Genomic DNA, 22,128 nt, shown 5'->3' with positions numbered 1-22,128 from the left:
CTTAACATAACATTTATTTCAGAGAAAACAAATCAAGGGGCAAGAAACTGTTTCCTCTGAAATCACATTATCTTTTACAGTTACAATCCATTAGCCTACATATTACAGTGAGTAGACAAAGCATGGACTAATGAAATTGACATTGTGTAAGTATTTTAGCTGTATAACACAGCAAAACTACTTGCCACTGTTGGGATATTGGTACAACTTTCTGAGACATCCTCAATAAAAAGTTTATTCGTTGTAACTAATGGCTTTATCAACAGTTAATAGACTATTTACTAATGCTTCACAGATCAGTTACAAGCCATAAATAAAAACTGGACCATATGACCACTTATCCTCTGAGCTAAAACCTATTACCAACATATTAAGCATTTATTGATGGATTAAAAACATAATACAACTGCATCATTGCCAAATAGAGAGGATAAACAGCGAAAAGGATTTTGTTGATCTATTAAACATTTGTAAATTATTAACCATTAACAAAGCCATTAGTTACAATTTATAAGCCCTTTATAAAGAATGCCTTATTAGAAAGTGGTACCAGGAAATTAATGGCAATATAGGCTAATTATTTGTATTAGTAGTAATACTACTGTTACACCGTATTTGTTGACCCATCAGATTCTGTGACCTGCAGTGTTGGAACAAGTACTCAGATCCTTTAATCTATCAATATCACAATGTAAAAATACTTTATTACAAGTAAAAATCCTGCAGTATAAAAGTATTACCAATTAAATTTACTTAAACTATTTAAGTACTGATTTTGCCTTAAATCTAGCGGTGAGTGATATATTAAAATGCTGCTTATGCATTGACTCATCAGTACTACTGATATATTTTGTTAAATGCATTTAATATATCGGATACTTTTAGTATCCTTAAGTAAAGGATCTGAGTACTTCTTCCAACACTGCAGGTCACAGAATCTGATGGGTCACAAAATACAGTGTAACACCTCCACCAAACACAGTCTAGCAAATAATCATGTGCTTTCATATATATATATATATATATATATATATATATATATATATATATATAAATGATTCACATTAATTTAACTCATACGTTTCATGTTGACCTATTTAGCCGCGATATAAATGTGTTTCTCCTGACGCTGTAATTTTTTTTATTACATTTAATTGGCATATTATTAACTGTCAATAATATCAGGAATCAGACAGGCTGAAACAACTCAGTAGCTGTAAAAGGTTGACATTTTTGCTGCACCTACCTTCACAGGAGCTCAAACTCCGACAGAAGAAACCTGACAATGTGCTTCAGTTTAGCAGAAGAAAACATCTAACTAGGATTCATTCCGCTACCCGACAGTTCAAGCGTCGGTGTGAAGGCTTCAAGTAGAAGATTCTGCACTGACACAGCATCCTCCTCTCCGTCACTGTTCATGCTGTCTGTCTTCTTCCGTCTACTCAAATGCAAATTTCTTCCTTCTACGTGAAAGTTTTATTTGTGGTTACAGCGACCTCTAACGGGAGGAGATAAAACAGTGAAGAGCCCATAGAATAAAGTAATAAACCCCACATTTTGAAATCTGTATCACCAGTGGAAATTTACCACACAGTGGGCAGAGCTGTTTTGTTTTTTTTCAAAGTATCTGAGCACACTTATGATGAGCAGGTTTCAATATTACAAAGATTTATTTTTTTTATCTGCTTATAAAACATTTGTCAATGCCAAATATTATGAAAACAACAAAGCAGACATTCAGTAGATCCATTCAAACGCACAAGCTCTCACACACACACACACACACACACACACGCACCACATTTACAGTTGAAAGTAATTACAAGACTTCCAATAAAAAAACAACACCTTGCTTTACATCCACACATTCAGAGAATCTTCATACATAAATGCATGTTCTGTTGCCTGTTCTGTTTTCTGTCATGTCAAAGAGTTAAAACACCAGTGAGACCAACGGGTTTGTCACTTTGTCTCTTAAAACCTGTACCAAAATGTTTCTGTTTGGTGAATCTATGACATGTAGCCTGTCATGTCAGGAAAGTTTTGTTGCTGATGTTTCATTAAGAGGTTTCAGAGTTGTAAAGGCCCTCTAACCCGGAGTAAAGCACTCCCCCCCCCTTCCCCTCCCTCTATAGGCCTCAGGAGGCCTGGAGCTGTGGTCTTGAGGTGCTTTCTACGCCTTCAGCCTGGCCATTAGGTCTGCTAATGCCAGAGCATGGCACCTCCTTCCTCGGGAGGGAAGAGGCAAACATTGTGTCCAACATGCCCAGCACCTCCAGGAGGTCCTGCTGGTAGTCAATCTCTCTCTCCAGCAGCTCCTGAAGACGCAACAGCTGACGGTCCACGACTGCTGACTGGCCGATTACTGAATGATAGATGTCCAGGATCATTTCAGCTGCAGTTACGAGGACAGGAGCAAACCTGGGGTCGACCAAGTTCCTGGAGAAGAAAAGGAAAAACGTTTAAGTATGATAAGTAAAATACGAAATCATGTCAACACCTAGTAAAGTCAGAATGCGGGGTAATAAAGTTTTATTTGAGTCTTATGCTGCCTTCACGTGCTTCTCGGATAGTCCCATTTCCCCGAGTTGGGAAGTTTGGTATGTATCTGAGCACACTTATGATGAGCATTTAAGTTGTAATGTGGAAACAACATGGACGCTATAAAGAAGATGTGTTGTCCCAGACTTGCTGCTGCACTAGTACATTCCCTAAAACCACTAAAATATTACTTTATCTGACTTGTTATCAGGGTTAATGCTAATAAATAAGTTTTCTAACTAATCAGGTCACTGTTCCAAATTGAGAGGGCGTTGACATGGATTTTCCCAGTTGGCAACTCATTTTTCCTGATTATTCCAACACCACATGAATGCCACATTACCCTATGAGGAAGCTGAGCAACTGAGAGAGTCCCTTTTCATCTCTTCCTGCCAGAGCGTTCTTCAGTGTTCCTCTTCGATCCAGCTCCTTCATGACAGCGACTGTGATCTCTGGCTTTTTCAGTCTTGTCCATGTCTATAAATAAAAAAGAGATTTATGTTTACATGAACAAGAAAGGTAAAAAAAAAACATAACACCACCAAATAAATGTTTGTTCATGGAAGAGAGAAGCTGTTCATTTTCCATTATACAAATAGCCTTTTGTCATCGTTATTTTTTACTACTCAGCAACAGAAAAGCTTTTATTCTGAGAATTAAAAAGAACATCTACAAAACTAAAATAAACCTCATGAAAATTATAGTGGATTAACTTCTTTTTTTTTTTTTTTTAATATTATGAATATATGAGCTGTGTACCTCCAGAGCTGTATCCAAAGCCTTGGATACATTGAATTTCTTTAGCTGCTTGTCATATTTAGCCAAATGTTGTTTCACTGGCTTGCTGACAAGATAATCATCCTGGAAAAAGAAGGAGAACCAAGGAATCAATTCACAATGAAAAGAGTGAAACAATAGAGGTCAAAAAAGCTTTACATAATAACCATGTTAACAAACAGAAAACATCACGTCTCAGACAGTCGACCACAGCTGCTGCATGCTACCAAATGGAAACCTGGTTCCTTACCTGTTTAGGGACGTAGTTCTTCCCTTTCACAAAAACGCGATATGACGGTCGCCGCCTTTGTTGGCCAGAGACTTCCTTTGACTCTTCAGGGCTTTTCCTGTGTTTGATACTCAGAATACTGTTGGTCATACCCACAACGATGGACTCATCATCCGGCTGAGAAGACAGACAGACACATTTTGTTTTACTGTCAAGAATCCAACTTTCTTTCTTCACACATCTCTCTCTGAAGAGAGTAAGCAGGCCCGACAATAAATCAACCTAATGCTGCTCTAAAATGTCACAATATATATTATAATGTTGCAATAGAATAAATCAAGGATGAGAATTAGAAATTTGTCTTAAAACACACATGGCTATAGCTGGGCCTGGGACAGCACTTCCTATTAGGATTGTGCATGTTTCTAACAAATCAAAGACTGAGGTGGGGAAAAGGGAAAATCCAGAAGCACTGCCTTGTCAGTTCACTTTCTGAGGTTCAGCATCGTGCCCTTGAAACCCTACACCCTCATGCCAACAACAGGAGGAGATGATGTACTCATCTCTTTTTGATTTAAATCTCTGGCAGTGCTGCATATTTCTGTTGGCTGCTGCAATCACTTTGCAGTCACTGCCGTAGTGTTTTTGGAAGCTTATAGACCAGAACTACTCATACTTTAATTAACCAGCAGGTAATTTAACATTTTGCTCCAGGTATCTAGATTCCCCTTCATCCTTTTACGCCTTCAAACATTTATCACAAATAATAATTTAATACGATGAGAGGTTGCATTAAATTTCTTACAGCCAAAGCCAGACTGAGAATCGAGGCAGCGTAGTCAAAGTTGTGGACCACTTTATAGTTGGTTGTGTTGTACACCTTCACATGCCTGAAAACACAAAGAAGTTCCACATTAGATCAAACTATGCTAAAAATTCTTATGATATACAAACATAAGTGTCACAGAGATGATAACTTGTTTTTTCCTGTCATTTTAAAACATGCATTGTGTTCGTTAGCCTGTCCACGTACCTGTCCAAAGAAGCTGACAGCAGCCTCTGTCCATTGCTGCTGAGACACAAAGAGGTGACGGTTTTGTGATGGTTTTTCAGTGACACCAGAGGCTGACCTCCTTTTAGCACATCCCACACTTTGACATATCGTCCACCTAAAGAGAGTGATGAAGAGAATTGTGATTAATAATTTTCTAATGTCCTGGATAAACATCAGTAAATATAATGAAATATTTGTGTAATAAACATACAATGGACTCAGTTTGCTGTGTCTCCCCATATTTGCCCTGACCCAGCCCACCCAACATTTACTACTCATATTAATCTTTTGCCAACAACGATATAAAATCTGTATGTTTGCTCTGACAGAAAGTTGACATATGCTCTGGGTGTGCTGACTGAACACGATGATAATACTGCGCTCTACCTGCAGAGACGAGGAGTCCTTCAGAGGGATAGAGAAGCAGACTCTCCACTGGCTGGCCGTGGTCCATGGTCATCACACTCTTATCGACTCTGGCATCAAACACTTTCACTGTGTGGTCATATGATCCTGGGAGAAAAACATCAATCATAAGTCACACAAAAACAGTCTTCATACTGTTATCTGCAGATGCACTCTATCAAACAACTCAAAAAGTATTGATGAGAGCTTGTTTTTATTTTAAAAACTAGAATGCAGTTCTTTACTTTAAGCACAAATTAGATAAATGGAAGGAAATTGTATAGCATACTATGTAGAAAGTAATGTACTAGCAGCCCTTTGTGCAGCCACCCCATTTTTGATGCCATTTAAAGAATTTAGCTTCCATCTCACCAGTAATAAAGAGATCTCTGTTGAGTTTGCTTGTGACACCGCAGCGAATGTAATCTGTGTGTTCTTGGTAGGTGTTGAGCTCGGTGGAATTTGGGATGTCCCAAAGTCGACAGGTGTAGTCGTCTGACCCTGTGAGGATCTGGTAACGGTCCGAGGTGAAGTCTGTCACGTGCACAGCCCTGAGCAGAAGTAAAATATCAGTCAGTTCACTTTTATGACCAGGTGTTTCTGAGTTAGTAAGACAGGTTTACATGTTGTCAGAGGTCTTGAGATCAACATTAAATTCAGTCGATGGATCACTCAAGAAATCATCATTCAACTTGTTGTATCTTTCCTTCAATACACAACATAAAAAATGTCACTCTAGTAGACCCGTTCAGCCAGGCACAAGCCTACTGCTTCCCTGAACAGGACAGCAGCTTAGAAAGGTGGATAAATGGTCCGATATAGATTTTGCTTCTGATACAATATCATAAAAATACTATAGCACATGTTGATACAAACCTATAAAGCATGTAGTCTTTTTAAACTGTCAAGGACTGGTTCTACTATGAGACTGAACAAGTGGAAACGCAACTTGTATTATGCAGTAAGAACTAGGCTGTTAAAATAAAAAGGATTATTGATCTGCCCTGATTCCTTGAAGCATTCTGTATTCCTTCAAATACAGTATTTTTAAAGATTTAAAAAAATGAAAAAGACTCGTAGTTAAAAAACACCGACAGAGCAGGAAGAAAAATCCTTTACTAATGTGAGAAACGAAAACTTGGACTTGGAGGAGTAGACAGAAGATACTTCCTCCCTCTGCCAGCACCTCATAATGTCATAGGATATTAAAATTCAGCCTATTTTGTAACATACAGTCTTCAGGCTAAGAGAGCACAACTAAAACACTATTAGAAAGTGACACGTGGGAAACATACTTTGTGTGTCCTTTGAACATCCTGAGCGCCACCTTGCCGCTGACATCGAACAGCCGTACCACCGCGTCCTCACATCCCGCCACAAGCAACTGACCGTCTGAACGGAACCTGCCACAGTATGCTGTGTCCTTAAACCGTGTAAATGTCTTCACTGGCTCCTGGGAGAACGGCCCATAAATGTGGATCTGAAGAGAAACCAGAAGGAGAAGAAATCTCAAACAAATGTTGCATATACAGAAATCTAGTACCCATCCATGACTCCCTGGAACCCAGATTTGTTTAAAAAGTGAATAAAGCTAAGTATAATTCACACGAGAAAAGCCAACGTACTCTTGTAAACGCCGTCACAGCAAAGTTATGTGGAGCCACTGGGGAGAAGTCTATGTTTGTGATTGCTCCAAATTCTTTTATCTGGACTGGAGCCTGAAAGAGGAAAGACAACAGAGTTGTCATAATTAAGAAACATATTTAAACCATAAGTTATTTGCATCTAGCAGTTAGCAGACGGTGCAGAGGAGACTCACCTTGTAGTTTTTCCAGTACAGTGTGTCTTGTGTGACTTTCTCTCCAAGTTTAGGATAAACCTGAATTTTTGTGGGTTTGAATGAGGCCATTTCTGTGCGATGTTGGTTGTTCTGTCACAAAATACTCTGTCTGGTGAAGAGAAAAAAAAAAACACATGGAACAGGACAAAAACATGAACATCAAATACACTGGACTTGTGCAATATCGCCGTACTGCATCAATCACTTTCACAACAGTAAACTTTCTCGCTGCAAACTCATTGCACTACCTCATGTTTACTTTTGCTGCTATTTTAAGGCTTTTATACTTTTGTTTACTTGTGTGTATTTATATAATTCATTACTTTATGTTTCTGAAACTTTAATATATTTACTAAATATATTTTTAGTCATTTCATATTTTTAGTTGTTAAGTTTGTTTAAATCCTTTATCCTCCAAGTGGACTGTTTCAGTGAAACAGAATTTCATTTCAATGTATGTGAGTACTAAAAAAATGACAATAAAGATATCTTGAATCTTGGTCTACTAACCCTCACATACAATAGTGAGGGCATAAATTGGTTTGAATATTACACTCAGCATGAACATAATACAGCTGGAATAAATCTATAGAGATATACTCACCGGCCACTTTATTAGCTACACCTGTTCAACTGCTCATTAACGCAAATATCTTATCAGCTAATCGCATGGCAGTAACTCAGTGCATTTAACTTGTGCATTTAGGCATGTAAACAAAGTCAAGACAACCTGCTGAGGGTCAAACCAAGCATCAGAATGGGGAAGAAAGGTGATTTAAGTGACTTTGAATGTGGTTGTTTGGTTGTTGATGCCAGACGGGCTGGTTTGAGTATTTCAGAAAATGCTGATCTACTGGGATTTTTTACGTACAACCATCTCTAGGGTTTACAGAGAATGGTCCAAAAGAGAGAAAATGTCCATTGAGTGGCAGTTCTCTCGGCGAAAACTTGTTGATGACAGAGGTCAGAGGAGAATGGTCAGACTGGTTAGAGCTGATAGAAAGGCAACACCACTCGTTACAACCAAGCTGTGTAGAAAAGCATCTTTGAACGCATAACATGTTGAACCTTGAAGCAGATGGGCTACAGCAGCAGAAGACCACACTGGGTGCCACTTCTGTCAGCTAAGAGCATGAAACTGAGGCTACAATTGGCACAGGATCATCAAAATTGGACAATAGAAGATTGGAGAAACATTGCCTGGTCTGATGAGTCTTGATTTCTTGGCACACGTTGGGCCCCTCAGTACCATTTGAGCATCATTTAATTAACACAGCCTATCTGAGTATTGCTGCTGACTATATCCATCCCTTTATGACAGAGTCACAGTGAACCCATCTTCCAATGGTTACTTCTAGCAGGATAATGCACCATGTCACAAATCTCAATCATCTCAAACTGGTTTCTTGAACATGACAACGAGTTCACTGAACTCAAATGGCCTCAACAGTCACCAGATCTCAATCCAATAGAGCAGCTTTGGGATGTGGTGGAATGGAGGATTCGAATCATGGATGTCCAGCTGACAAATCTACAGCAACTACGTGATGCATGTCAATATGGACCAAAATCCCTGAGGAATGTTTCCAGCACCTTGTTGAATCTACGCCACGAATAATTAAGGCATTTCTGAAGGCAAAAGGGGGTTCAACCCGGTGAAACACCGTATTTGGTGACCCATCGGATTCTGTGACCTGCAGTGTTGGTTAGGTTTAGGCATAAGGAGTGAGATGGTTAGGGTAAGAATATCAGGGGAGGTCACAGAATCTGATGGGTCACCAAATACGGTGTAACACCGGGTGCACATGTTTTTAATGACAGGAATAAGCAGATTTTTACAACCTGTAAGATATCTAAGGGTAAACTGGATGGTAAAGGGTTTAAAGCTTAGCCAATGTTGCCTTGATCCACATGAACAAACCTGGCAATAAGAAGGTTTCAACAACATGGATTTTCATGGCGACAGATTTCACATTCGGACTTTTAACTAAACAGCATCACAACCAAGCAAACGCTACAATCCGTGAGAGTTTAAATTTCGTCACTGGAATTAATGATTGTGCATAAATAACAACAAAATTTACATTTTCACAGCCAAAAAAAATCTTTATATCTAAAATTAAGGGTAACGTTACAGACCTGAAAACAAACCAAGCTTATAGGACAGATAGCTGAGCCAACGTGCTCAGTGCAGCAGAGGTAAGTTAGCACACTTTAGCCGGCTAGCATGCGCTACTAAATCACCGTTTAATGATTCTCACCTTTGAACGAAAAAGGTCCAGGAGTGCGAACGTACTCTTTTAAATACGGTGTGTTGAAATAAGATGATACTAATATCGATTGTTCAGGTAAACCAAAAGTTGGCCATTTTAACGAGTTATCACGTTGCCTCTCGTTGCACAGGAGGCCGCCATGACTACAAACCTGACTACTTCCGTTTTGAATAGCCTAACTTTATTGTTCACTGAAATGGTGCATATTTTATGCATTGATTTTCTTTTTTTTCTTTTTAATCTTTAGACTACTACTCTTTTGACTATTAAACTATTAATCTCCTATGTTTATTTATGAATTAAATAGTAGTTCATTAATATTTTAAGAAGTTCCAAAAATAAAGATACTACAGTAAAAAAAAAAAAAGAGTAATTGGTTTCTGAGCTCAGTACTTACAATAAGCCTTCAAAAGCTTGACATGACAGACTTAAAAATTGCACTGAGCACTGAAAATAAATAAATAAATAAATAAATTACATTATACATATATACACGTGTTTACATCACGAATTCAAATTTTCTAAATCCCCACCTAGTTTGGTGACTTTCCTCGCAGAAATTAAGTCTCTAAAGAACCACAAAAGTGCCTTACTACTGTCTCGATTCATTTACTTACTTACGTACTTATTTATTGACTTCAGTTCTATTATTTATTTATTATGATTATTATTTTATTATTATTATTATTATTTTTAATATATGATTCTATTCCTTTGTCTTTTATGTTCAGAATCAGAATTAGAGCCAGTTTATTGCCAAGTAGTTTTGCACATACAAGGAATTTGCCCTGGTGTTGTGGTGCATAACAATATCTCCCTCTCACCCCCCTCCCATGGGGGGACATGCTTGGGTCCTCTACCAGAGGCCTGGGAGTTTGAGGGTTCTGCGCAGTATCTTAGGTGTTCCCAGAACTGCGCTCTTCTGGACAGAGACCTCAGATGTTGTACCTGGAATCTGCTGGAGCCACTCTCCCAGTTTGTGAGTCACAGCCCCCAGTGCTCCAATTACCACTGGCACCACTGTTGCCTTTACTCCCCACATCTTTTCTAGCTCCTCTTTCAGCCCTTGGTATTTTTCGATTTTCTCGTGTTCCTTCTTCTTGATGTTTCTGTCGCTTGAGATTGTTACGTCTATCACTACTGCCTTGTTCTGTCGTTTGTCGATCAACACGATGTCCGGTTGGTTAGCCGTCACCAGTTCGTCAGTCTGGATCTGGAAATCCCACAGGATCTTGGCTTGGTCATTCTCAACCACCTTAGGAGGTGTCTTCCATTGTGACCTTGGGACCTCCAACCCATACTCGGTGCAGATGTTCCTGTACACTATGCCAGCCACTTGGTTATGGCGTTCCCTGCTATTATGTGCTGAACTGTTTCAGGAGCATCTTTGCTCAGCCTGCACCTGGGGTCCTGTCTGGTGTGGTAGATCCCCGCCTCTATTGATCTTGTACTGTGTTCCTGTTCTTGTGCTGCCATGATTAGTGCTTCTGTACACACACACACACACACACACACACACACACACACACACACACACACACACACACACACACACATATATATTCTAAGTGAGAAGAGCTGCTGCAGGTTCAAATTTAAAATTGAAGAAAAAGAAAAGAAAGTACAAAATACTGTATGTATTTTTGAATTTTTGATTTTTTTTATTGAAAATGATTCATTTACAAACAGCAAGGCATAGAAACCATAACAACAATAAAACATCTTAACATACAAGGCACATTAGGATAACTTAAAATAATAATATAATAACGTGTATAATAATAGAAAATAAATGAATTAAAAAACATGAATAATAATGATAAATCTGCATTCTTCAATAGTTGCTCTAGAGGTCATCAAATCTCTGAGGAGAAGCTCTGAGGAGAGACTGTTATATAACTTTAAAATATTATGAGCCCCACTTTTGAAAAACTGCGACCGCATCCGGCTCATTACGTACGTCAACGCGTTACTTCCGGTCCTCACTCCTTTCTCCGAGCTTCTACCGTCAGTGAGACCCGCGTGATTACACACTCCCAGGTCAGTTAAAGTCTCTGTCGACTTTATTAGTTGTTCCAGCCTCATAAAACTTCAAATTCGTAATGAGGGAGCAGTTTCTAATGTGACGACACGCGTTAAATTGTTAGGAACGCGCCAATCATACTTGAATGCGGCCGTCAGTTTGAAGAGGCCTAAATCAAGCTAGCTGTTTAGCTCGGATTGCTAACTAGCTAAACGGCAGTTCAGTTGTCATTATATCTGAGGCTTAGAAATAAGTGCCTCTCGCTTCGGGAGGCTGAAAGGTCAACCATGTGCTCACACTGCATCTGCTTGTAAAGGGAAGAGTATGATAGTGGAGCTTTAAGCTATCTGTTCCGCCAATAATAATAATAATAGCAACAGTACAAGTTAGCCATTAACTTTATAACTTCTGTCTGGTTTCATGTAGAACTTGAGTCGAGACTTGAAGGGTGTGCAGCTATTTATAAGGCGTGTGAGTGACAGCTGTACATTCATGCTAGTGTCTTGTCCCAAACGACAGGGGGATTTGGGGGGTTTTTAGGTTGGCCAGTTCGTTGTAATTACAAAGCCTATGTTCCAGTGAACTGACTGAATTCACACTTACAGTGCACACAGTTTCACCAATAGCCAAATTAGACTTGTGACTACTTTTCATATACACCAGTCAGCCACAATATTAAAACCACTGATGGGTGAAGTAGTTTCACTACTATTGCCAAACTGTCAGCGATGAAAGTTAGACTTGTGACTACTTTGCATATACACCAATCAGCCACACTATTAAAGCCTCTGATAGGTGAAGTGAATAACATTAATTACCTCATTACAATGGCACCTGTCAAAGGGTGGGATATATTAGGCAGCAAGTGAAACGTCAGTTCTTAAAGTTGATGTGTTGGAATCAGGAAAAATGGACAAATGTTGACAAGGGCCAGATTTTGATGGCTAGACAACTGGGTCAGAGCATCTCCAACATGGCAGGTCTTGTTGGGTGTTGTCTACCACGTCTGTTACTGATTCTCATAACAATATTGAACAATAAGTGTGCATGTAGATAAGTGTTTGAGTAGAGCTGGGTGGTACATCAAAACTCAATATTAGAGTTGTGATGATATTAGTGGACTGACTGTTTTCATATGTTTCTCCAGCTCTGTGTCTAATGGGGATTCTGTTCTTAAATGATTGTTTTTGAGCAAATATCAATTTTTAATCTAAATATGTATGTGCTGTGTTTTGTGTCAGATGAAGGAGTCGATAATGAACCAGGAGAAGCTCGCCAAACTGCAGGCGCAGGTCCGCATAGGCGGCAAGGTGAGTTAGAGTGCATGCAGTCAAATATTTTCAGGAAAATGTTGTTTGCTAGGAGTCTGCCATCGTGTTACAGTCTAATATATTACTGCTCATCCTTGTGGTTTGAAGGGATCAGCCCGCAGAAAGAAGAAGGTGGTGCACAGAACAGCTACAGCAGATGACAAGAAGCTGCAGTTCTCCCTCAAGAAACTGGGAGTCAACAACATCTCCGGCATTGAGGAGGTACATGAAATTCGAACATAGAAACATCCTGAGTGGTTGTAAGTTAGAATTCCACACTTAATAATAGAGTAGAGAACAACAAGATACAAAAAAAGGACTGCAATTTTTGTTTTATTTTTATCAATAAAGCCACTTTATTGCTTTATTTTTGCGCACTCCAACTTCCCTTTTTCCATTTTCCTTCTATTTCCACTGTAGGTTAATATGTTCACAAACCAGGGGACAGTGATCCACTTTAATAACCCAAAGGTCCAGGCCTCCCTGGCTGCCAACACCTTCACAATCACAGGACACGCTGAGAACAAGCAGCTCACAGAGATGCTCCCAGGAATCCTAAACCAGCTGGGAGCCGACAGTCTCACCAGCCTCAGGAGACTAGCGGAGACCCTGCCTAAGCCAAGTATGAACCACACTTTCGACTTGACCTGTTTGCATGTATCAGTAGTTTTGTGTGCTGTCTATCAACAAATTACTCTTTTCTTTTCTTTCCCCTCATAGCTGGAGAGAACAAAGCCCCTATGGTTGCTGCTGAAGAGGAGGATGATGAAGTTCCAGGTAAGCAAACTTATGTATTGCATTTTGTAATGTACTGCAGCATTAGAATAACCACATTATTAACAGTTCAGAGCAGGCTACTTTAGATGTTTGATTGTCCGATTGCATGGAACATTTATGACCTTATTAGGTTTAATACATTTAGTCTTAATGGATCTGAATTGGTTGTATTAGAAATATATGACCCTGTCAGATTTTTGGTCATATTAATGTTTTTATTTGTATGCTAAATAAATCTTAATCTTTTTTTTTTTAATAGAGGCATTCTCTTATCTTTATCTTTTACCGTTTTCTGTATCTCACCCCTCTTTGCCCCTCTGTTTCAATTTTCAGATCTTGTTGAAAACTTTGATGAGGCTTCAAAGAACGAGGCAAACTAACAAACACCAGCAAACATTTCAAGACTCCTTCCTCACCATACTTCAACCCAGCAGCATTTTGTATTTGTTCATCTCTGTTGCTGCTCTGTGACTACAAACAAAAGTTGCTTTTTAATTATAACCTAGTCATTTCAGCTAAAACAAGTAAAATTGACTTTTTATGGCAACTGTTACCTACCGTTTATCAGTTTTGCCTCATTCTGCAGTACAAGTGAAACTATTTAATTCAGTGGAATGTGCAAACCTTTATCTTTCTCACGCGGTCTCTCCTGCATTGTGACGCCCACGCATCAAAAATGTATTGGTGGAATTAATCATGTAATAAAGATTACATTTGAATTTCTTATATTGCCTTTTTTTCCCAGTGCTCCACCATTTTATGATAATTTAAATGATCTTGTTTGTATTCTATATAAAAGAAGTGACCCAACTCCTTTTCACAAATTACAGGTGGAAAAAAGTAGCAATTTAGCCAAAAACAAAAGCTGTCATGTGTCTTCAGTTCTGCGTCATGAAACATAGGCTGGAGTTTATTTTCTTTATAAGATTCTATGCTTATACACAAACTTTCTGGTTTAAAATTATGGAGCTTTTCTGAAAATCAAAATCATTGAAGCACCAATAAAAACATCAGCAAAATTCTCTGGGTAAAACTTTCTAAAGGTTCTAATGGTACTACATTAAAGGCTCTTAAAAACCACCACGGTGACCCTATCTGGCATGTAGTAGATCACATACTGGTGCCGCTGAATATTAGAAGATATCAGCTGGCAATATACTCTACGTATGATGTTCCATATTTGTGAAAGAATTCCAAGGGGCTTTCTGAGTCAGGAGCACAAAAGAAGTCATACATGGAGATATATGACACTGGTCAAATATGTTTTTGTTGGGTGGATATTGAAACTGTTGTTGGCCCCTTAACTGGGCAGCCTTGATGAATTGTTGGGTTATCTGGACTGAAGGGCTTTCAGAACATGGCATGGTACTGAACAGGTGTAAACTAGAAAGGGGGAACATTTGCCAGTTTTTGGGTTTCATAATTAATTTACAGACTTCTAGGACTTTGTGGCTTTGTCATTTCTTTATCTTATTAAACGGAAAGCAGAAGTTGACGCAAAACAAAGTATGACCTTCAAAATGCAATCTGAAAATAATAAATTTACAGAGAAAAATACAAAACTGGGAGATTTAAAAGAACTAAAACCACAGTACATACAACTATATGACTAATTTCATTTGGTCACACTATGACTCATTCATAATATCTAATAAAATCAGTGGTAAACAATGTATTTAATATGCTTACCACTAATCCATATTTAAGTACATACCATTATAGCCAGCATTAACATCACCACATACAGTGCTGCTTGAAAGTTTGTGAATTTGCTCTATTTCTGCATAAATGTGACCTTAAACGTGATCAGATTTGAGACAAAAACCTACACTTGTTCATTTATTTATTGGAAAATGAGGAAATGAGGAAAATGATCCAATGTTACATATTTTTGCATGGCAAAAGTATGTGAACCCCTAGGATTATCAATTAATTTGAAGGGGAAATTACAGTTAGTTGTTTCAATCAATAGTATGACAATCATGTGTGAGTCTGGGAGGCTTTATCTTATTTAAAGAAGAGAAATCTGGGTTTTCACTGTCAAACTCTGAGCTTCACTACACAGGTTTGTGGAAGTGTATCATGGCTCAAACAAAGGATATTTCTGAGGATCTTAGAAGAAGAGTTGCTGATACTCACCAGGCTGGAAAGGGTTACAAAACCATTTCTAAAGAGTTTGGACTCCACCAGTTGACTGTCAGGCAGATCGTGTACAATTGGAGGACATTCAACACCATTGTTCCCCTCCCCAGGAGTGGTCGAACAACAAAGATCACACCAAGAGTAGGTGTGCAATAGTCTGGGAGGCCACAATGGACCCTAGGGTAATGTCTAGGAAACTAAAGGTCTCTCTTGCAGTGGCTGCAGTTCGATGTTAATGAGTCCACCATCAGGAGAACATTGAATATCAATGGTGTGCATGGCATGTATGGAGTATGGAGTTGCAAGGAGAAACCCACTACTCTCCAAAAAGAACATTGATGCCTTTTACGGTTCACTCAAGACCATGTGGATAAGCCAGAAGGTGATTAGAACAATGTTCTGTGAATAGATGAGACCAAAATTGAACTTTTAGAGAGAGGTTATTTTGGTACATTAAATTCTCTTGTACAGCAGAAGTGTGAGTTAATCCTTTCAGGCTTTTTTACGGAACTGAGAGCTGAAACTAGTTATTTCTGTTTAAATGATCAAATGGAATTTTAGGACAGCAGTGTGGTTGCAATATGCAACTGTAGGGGGTAGATTCTATTAGATATACAGAAGAATTATCACACTTAATAATGCAGCCCTCCAGCAACATGAACAGCCAGGCTTTGTAAATGTTCCTTTTAATGCCATGGAACAGGAACAGGAACAGAAACAACAGGTATCAGTCATGTAATGAGTGTGTGTATGTGTGTGTGTATGAGAGAGAGAAAGAGAGATCATGTGTGAGGATAAGCACATGAGCAAAGTGTGATTTGCAAGAGCGACCTACTGTAAATGTCTAACTCTTTTTCTTAGCTGACATTTAGCAGAAAAATTTGTTTTGCCCTACCAATGACTAATGGACAGGGAAAGTCCAAATACCTATGCATGGGAACTCTCTTCTCATGTGTGAAGGTTTGTGTTCACACGTGCATGTATTTGTGCATGCTCTTGAACTTTGGGAGGATCAAATGTCCTGACAGTGATGGTGTGATGGGGAAACAGGCTCAAATTTTGGCCAAGAAAATGAAAAATGGTCAATCTAATGTTACAGGTCAGGCATAGGTATTGGATTCGATAAGATCATGGAAATATTATAAGTGTTTGGATATAAAGGGGCAGACTTTTTTCACTATATACATATCATACAAGAGAACAAGACACCAAACATTGATGATTACTAAAGTAGGGAGCCTAATAATCTATTTTTAATCTATTTGTCCATTTCTATATGTTCTCTTCCCCAAAGTATAATAGCTCCAGGTTTAAGATGGGGTTAACTTTAGGATTGGAGAGATCCAATTTGCTTAAAAAAAGTGTAGATCTCATAAAAATAGAAGATCAAATGTATCTATGCTTTTGTGTGTGTGTGTGTGTGTGTGTGTGTGTGTGTGTGTGTGTGTGTGTGTGTGTGTGTGTGTGTGTGTGTGTGTGTTTCTAATGTAAGAGGCTGAGGGCAACCCCCCAACCCCCACTCAACGCCCACACTTAACACTTTGTCTTATCTCCATCTTATTCGAAACTCCTGGTTTATCTGTTTATGAAATTTGACATGCAAAACAGTATGGAGGAAATGCACTGCCTGTTGCCTCTGTAAACAGGCTCTTATCAGTTTGCTATATCTTTCGGTTTTTTTCTCACCCCCAAATTGGATATGGCATAGGTGCCATAATGGTCTGGATGTTGATGACGACAATGATGATGCTGCTGCTTGCTCTTTGCAATAGTATAAAATGGTGCTTAGATGACAGTGAGAGCATGCAATCATCAGGACACCTACGACAGAACTTCTGCTCTCTGTTTTTTGTACTTTTGCTTCAGTGTCATTTCATCAAAATGGTAAGAAATATCTACTAGTTATAAGTCAGAGCAGGAAATTAGATGCTTATATATACTTTTTTTAATTATATATATTATCTGCTAAATTACTGTGGCATTTGATAGTACATAGTAAATGTTAGAATAGGTTGTAAATTACCAGCTTTGCTACTATAGTTTTAATTGAGATGATAATTGAAATTGTGTATGAACAGATTTTTATTTTGTTTCTCTACTGAAGATCATTTTCAAATGAAGAGAAAATTACTGTTTTTTGGTGAGAATAATGGATCATTTTCAATAATACCCTCTTTCTCTGTCACACAATCCCTCAGACGACTTTGTCCGTGTGGATATTTGGGCTTCTGTGCACCAGCCTTACAGGAGCACATGGACTCAACTACATTCCAGAAAAGTGTAGGTCTTCTCATTTATGATCCACATATTCTTAATATATTATTCTTCCCATATCTTGAATGGTTCTAAATTTGTTAATTCCTGATATGTTACTATCTGTGTTTTTGTGAATGTGGATATACATATGTTTGTTGTGTGATATATGTCTTTGTACCTGTCTGTCTTTAGTTGTGGTAGCAAAGGAGGGTGATCAAAATGAGGTCACACTAACCTGTGATACGGCATTCAGCGGAAATGTCACATGGAAGTTTGAGAATGTCTTGGTGGAGGAGTTCTTCGATAGTGTCCGGACGGAGGGTCAAAATCTGATATTGACAGAAGTAGATTTACCCATGTTTGGAAACTACAGCTGCTGGAATAAAGAAGAGATGTTATCATTAACTTATCTGCTGCAGGAGGCTGAGGATGAAGAGGAATTAGGTGAGATGCTCTTGTCCTGACATATCCTCCCTCGCATTCACAAAGCAAGTGTCTTAAAACTCTCTGTAGTATTGCCTAGATGGAAATATTCTCTCATTTTTTTGTTTTGTCTTTATAGATTCTTTCCTCACATGTCGGGCAAAGTCTTATGACTGTAAGTTCAGCTGTACCTGGACTGGCGGAGATTACAAAGCAGTGCGCCTTGGACTGGGCCCTGACTGGTAAAAAAAATAAAAATAAAAAAAATAAAAAATACAGATCACAGTAAAAAGGCTGAAACTATTTCTATATAGTGTATTAAAATAGACCAACAAGCATGTCTCGGTTACGTATTTCACTCTGTCTGTTTTACCCCTTGTTCCTCAAGTTATAAGGGTGGGAAGTCATGTCGCTGGGTCAGCAGCAGTCATCAGCTCCCGGATGGGGGATTCCAGTTTGAGCTTTCCCACTCCCTCTCACCCTATGCTGAGGAAAGCAACATGCTTGAACTGACTGCTGAGGCCATGAACGACAACTTCGTCATCCTCCGGAGGACCAAGAGATTTTATCTGAGAAACATTGGTAAGATAAGTGAAAACTGAGCTATACTAAAGACATTCAACAGAAGATTATCAAGATTTGAGGTAAAGAACACTTCTTGCAAACTAACTAAGCTGTTCACAAAGTTAAAAATGAATGAAACCACATGTTTCAACACAAAAAATTTGTGTGTGTTTGGTTCCAGTGAATTGTTGTTGAGTGAAGTTAACTTACTAGAGAGGAAAAAAGGCACATTCTACATATTATTTGAAACTATAACTATGTAAAAATATATGTAAGATGAAATGTTAGGTAATAATTACTCCCAAAACACTTTAACAAACCTATCAATGTAACATCAAAATGTGGGTACAAAGAGAAAGCAAATGTTGGAAGTCATGCCACTACACATCAGTGATGCTTTTCTGTAAATAAATGGGATCATTTCAGCAAAATATTTGTGCAGTTAGCATGCAGATGTGTGTAGAATATGCCTTTAATTTACATATTCTTGACCCATTTTTAAAATTTATTTTATGTCATTTTCTTGTGTCTTCTCCCCAGTTCAACCAGATAGTCCCCAGATTGTCAGATGTCAGGAGGTGGAGCAGGACCTGAATGTGACCATTGATCCCCCATCCAGCTGGTCCACTCCTTACAGCTTCTTCAGTCTGGAGCATGAGATTGAATACGTGTTAAAAGATGATGGCAAGGTACACATGTTCACTGATTTCTGAAATAGAACAGAGCCTGATGACCACTTTATGACTATCTTCCTTTCCATTTTGGTTTGTTTTCTTACTGTACAACCTCTCTGACTTCAGACTGGACGTTCTTTATCTGCTCTGATACCGAAGAGTATCAGCATGCTGAGAGTTCGCTCCAGAGACTCGCTGGTGCTCTCAACCTGGAGCCAGTGGACTCCCTGGAAAAATGTAACCTATTGATATTGTTTGAACCCACCACCATCTGCTCCTGCTCTCACCTCTCTCTTACATGTCTACACTGTCCTTGTATGTCCTCTTAACCCACTGTGATCCTATGTGTTTCTGGCTGAACACCGATGGCCAAGAGATAACAGAGCACTCAATATAAGTTCAGTAAAACGTTTAAAGTTTTGTTCTATAATAGAAGATCATTACAGGACACTACCATTCATATTTATTGATTGATACACTCAAACTATTTATTTGTATATATATTTATTATTATTTAAACCACCAAAAAAACTAAGCAAACAATATTATAGATTTATTGCGAAACGTGAAAAAAATATGTATGTCTTTCTTGATAACAAAAGCACACTATTCATCAATTTCTAAACTGTAGACATTAGTCTAGACATTACTTCTCCATTTGCGGCCCAGAATATTCTGTTATTCAATATGAAATCTTTTTCTGAATCTGAAATTGCCAGATGGGGTTTCTCAGGACCTAAGTTCATCAAATTGGTGTCCAGTCTTGGTCACAAAGCTACATCATTTACCATGAATCAGAACCATAATTTGCATTTCTATTAATAGAGTCCACCTCAGTCTGCACTTTAGCCAGACTTTCATAAATTGTGTTTTTTGCCCCTGTTATTTCTGTAATAGTGTGTTGGTGTTTCTGTGTATCTTTGTGGTTTGTTGCTATGCTTAACAAATGGCTATTAAAAGAGCTTTGTACTCACTTCCTTCTGAATGTTCCTTTCTCATGTGTTGCTCATGTTATGTGTACACTTAATGACTAAACAAATAGAAATTCCCGTACCGTGTAATGCAGTGTCTACCCACATGAATTCATATTATTTATTTCATTTGATATCATCACCTGTTTCAGTTTAAGTAGTAACCTTCTATCTTTTAACAGTCTTTGTAATACAAGTTTAATAATACATGTTTTAAAAACTGAGAGATTTTACACTGAGGCAGTAAGGCTAAAAATGAGACTCTTTCTCAATATTTGTCAGCGACAGTAATGCTAATCTTTTCAGTTTTCACATTTTAAGATAATTATTTATCAGTGATAAGCTTGTTCCAACAACACAGACCATGTCAGACATCAACTATACCTAGCAAACAGAAAAATGCTGTTGTACCTCATCAGCCAGATTTGTTACAAATGATACATTCATTGCAATCTTTCTCTCTCAATTTATAAAATTGTCACATTAGCAGATATATTTTGCAATCTATTACTCACTGAAGCTGGTGGACATGTCAAAAGTCAAACATAAAATGTGACATTTGGTTAGATCACTCCCAAACATCAAAATGTGTCAATATATTTGCTGACAGCTCATCAACAGGGAAAAAACATATTTCGCTGACAGCCTGACCTCAAATTGACCAGAGCAGAGTTTACTTATTTCAGTCTCTGTTATTTAGAGTAAAGTAAAGTAACATTCTGCAGTGTGAAAGAAACATAATATTTCATGGTACTGAAAATGCCTAAACAGTAACTTGAAAGTACTGTAATCGGAGTCATTCTTGATATTCATGGTCAGAACTTTCAAACGCAAATGAATTTTACATATTAAATGTTATAAGACTTAAAGAATTGCTAATTCTTATTTCTTGTCATGATTTTAGACCCTAATCTGTCATTAACTCGTTGCAGGTGAAAACAGGGAAAAAGAAGCGTTGCAAATGCAAAAACACAAGAAAATACTGCTGTCCAGAGTTGCCATCTGGATACTTGGACCGCTGCAAGACAAGGAAGAAAAAAGGAAGAAAGGATCCAAATGGAGTTGGAAATCTTTGAAAGAAGATGTTCAGTGAAAACATGCATTGCAACTATTGATTGAGGATTGTGAGAGTATACCAAGTACAACCACCTCTTATTTGGAATTAGGGAAAAAAATATTTTGATGTATGTATATTAAGTAATTAAATTGTACCTTTGATTGCATTCGGCCTGTGCTTGAACAAAGATTGGACATTGTGGATGGTAAGGATTTTCAGCTGGATTTCTAAACCTCTAATTGGAAGAAAGCATGATTTCATCTCATTTCCACACAACCCAAAAGTCCATTACTTGTGTTTTTTTGTGACTAACACTCAGTGTAAATTTTTCAGGTACATCTCGTTAAAACAAATATGGTCTAATGCAAAAGCCATGCAATAAATCCTACCTTCATGAAGGTTAAAGGTTTTTGTTAAAACTGTTGTATTTTCATTACTATTCTCATGCATTGATTAATTGTATGAAGGTTGTATTCATGGTAGTTGTTTACTCTTCTTCTTCTTCTTCTTCTTCTTCGTATTACTTAATGGATGTCTCTTTGAATATTACACGTAAGGATTAAACCCACATTACATTACATGACAACTTAAGGCACCTGTGGATACATAGCAAGTCACTTTGATGTCTTGATTTTTTTCACAAAAAGCAAGTACCTGCATGTCCAACATGTCAAGGCTGGATTACCAAACAAGCAATTTGGGCAAAAGCTCCAGGCTTACTGTCTGTCAACTGGTTTGTACAAAATTTAATTGGAAATTTGTTTGGGAAAAATATGTAGCAAAGCACAGAATCAACTGATGATAAGGGTCTT

The 22,128-nt window shown here is 38.1% G+C and overlaps 4 protein-coding genes across 5 annotated transcripts in view; 2 read left to right on the top strand and 2 right to left on the bottom strand.

Annotated features, from left to right (window-relative positions):
* Nucleotides 1-1,569, bottom strand: part of LOC137200052 (rho guanine nucleotide exchange factor 28-like) — a 40,996-nt gene extending 39,427 nt beyond the window's left edge. For both annotated transcript variants that reach the window (XM_067614736.1, XM_067614742.1), the window contains exon 1: nt 1,247-1,569. The gene's annotated coding sequence lies outside the window, so the exon portion shown is untranslated. The remainder of the gene's footprint in view (nt 1-1,246) is intronic.
* An 82-nt stretch (nt 1,570-1,651) lies between these two features.
* Nucleotides 1,652-9,289, bottom strand: utp15 (UTP15 small subunit processome component). Its single transcript, XM_067614774.1, has 12 exons — nt 9,108-9,289; nt 6,826-6,955; nt 6,632-6,724; nt 6,302-6,486; nt 5,379-5,557; nt 4,989-5,114; nt 4,581-4,716; nt 4,353-4,437; nt 3,569-3,724; nt 3,301-3,402; nt 2,885-3,018; nt 1,652-2,439 (listed from the first exon to the last, which is right to left on the bottom strand). The coding sequence occupies exons 2-12, from the start codon at nt 6,913-6,915 to the stop codon at nt 2,139-2,141; spliced, it is 1,587 nt and encodes a 528-aa protein (XP_067470875.1). The 5' UTR covers nt 6,916-6,955; nt 9,108-9,289; the 3' UTR covers nt 1,652-2,138.
* A 1,726-nt stretch (nt 9,290-11,015) lies between these two features.
* Nucleotides 11,016-13,736, top strand: LOC137200044 (transcription factor BTF3 homolog 4-like). The gene is made up of 6 exons (XM_067614727.1): nt 11,016-11,159; nt 12,384-12,452; nt 12,561-12,674; nt 12,873-13,074; nt 13,173-13,229; nt 13,563-13,736. The coding sequence occupies exons 1-6, from the start codon at nt 11,031-11,033 to the stop codon at nt 13,607-13,609; spliced, it is 618 nt and encodes a 205-aa protein (XP_067470828.1). The 5' UTR covers nt 11,016-11,030; the 3' UTR covers nt 13,610-13,736.
* A 3,355-nt stretch (nt 13,737-17,091) lies between these two features.
* On the top strand, nt 17,092-22,128 carry il12b2 (interleukin 12B 2). The gene is made up of 8 exons (XM_067576858.1): nt 17,092-17,255; nt 17,570-17,651; nt 17,820-18,071; nt 18,190-18,292; nt 18,439-18,632; nt 19,155-19,303; nt 19,415-19,525; nt 21,192-22,128. The coding sequence occupies exons 1-8, from the start codon at nt 17,097-17,099 to the stop codon at nt 21,333-21,335; spliced, it is 1,194 nt and encodes a 397-aa protein (XP_067432959.1). The 5' UTR covers nt 17,092-17,096; the 3' UTR covers nt 21,336-22,128.

The sequence above is a fragment of the Thunnus thynnus genome, chromosome 2 (assembly GCF_963924715.1).
Source record: "Thunnus thynnus chromosome 2, fThuThy2.1, whole genome shotgun sequence".
Classification (NCBI taxonomy): domain Eukaryota; kingdom Metazoa; phylum Chordata; class Actinopteri; order Scombriformes; family Scombridae; genus Thunnus; species Thunnus thynnus.
The sequence above is the reverse complement of the archived record's forward strand: the minus strand, read 5'-3'. Positions and strand labels throughout refer to the sequence as shown.

Coding starts and splice junctions, on each gene's coding strand:
- utp15 (XM_067614774.1), bottom strand. CDS start 6,915: ATGGCCTCATTCAAACCCACAAAAATTCAGGTTTATCCTAAACTTGGA. Junction 6,725..6,825: donor TGTACTGGAAAAACTACAAG/GTGAGTCTCCTC, acceptor TTCCTCTTTCAG/GCTCCAGTCCAGATAAAAGA. Junction 3,403..3,568: donor AGAACTACGTCCCTAAACAG/GTAAGGAACCAG, acceptor TTCTTTTTCCAG/GATGATTATCTTGTCAGCAA.
- LOC137200044 (XM_067614727.1), top strand. CDS start 11,031: ATGAGCCCCACTTTTGAAAAACTGCGACCGCATCCGGCTCATTACGTA. Junction 11,160..12,383: donor GCGTGATTACACACTCCCAG/GTCAGTTAAAGT, acceptor GTTTTGTGTCAG/ATGAAGGAGTCGATAATGAA. Junction 12,453..12,560: donor AGGTCCGCATAGGCGGCAAG/GTGAGTTAGAGT, acceptor TGTGGTTTGAAG/GGATCAGCCCGCAGAAAGAA.
- il12b2 (XM_067576858.1), top strand. CDS start 17,097: ATGTTGATGACGACAATGATGATGCTGCTGCTTGCTCTTTGCAATAGT. Junction 17,652..17,819: donor CAACTACATTCCAGAAAAGT/GTAGGTCTTCTC, acceptor GTCTGTCTTTAG/TTGTGGTAGCAAAGGAGGGT. Junction 19,304..19,414: donor TGTTAAAAGATGATGGCAAG/GTACACATGTTC, acceptor CTCTGACTTCAG/ACTGGACGTTCTTTATCTGC.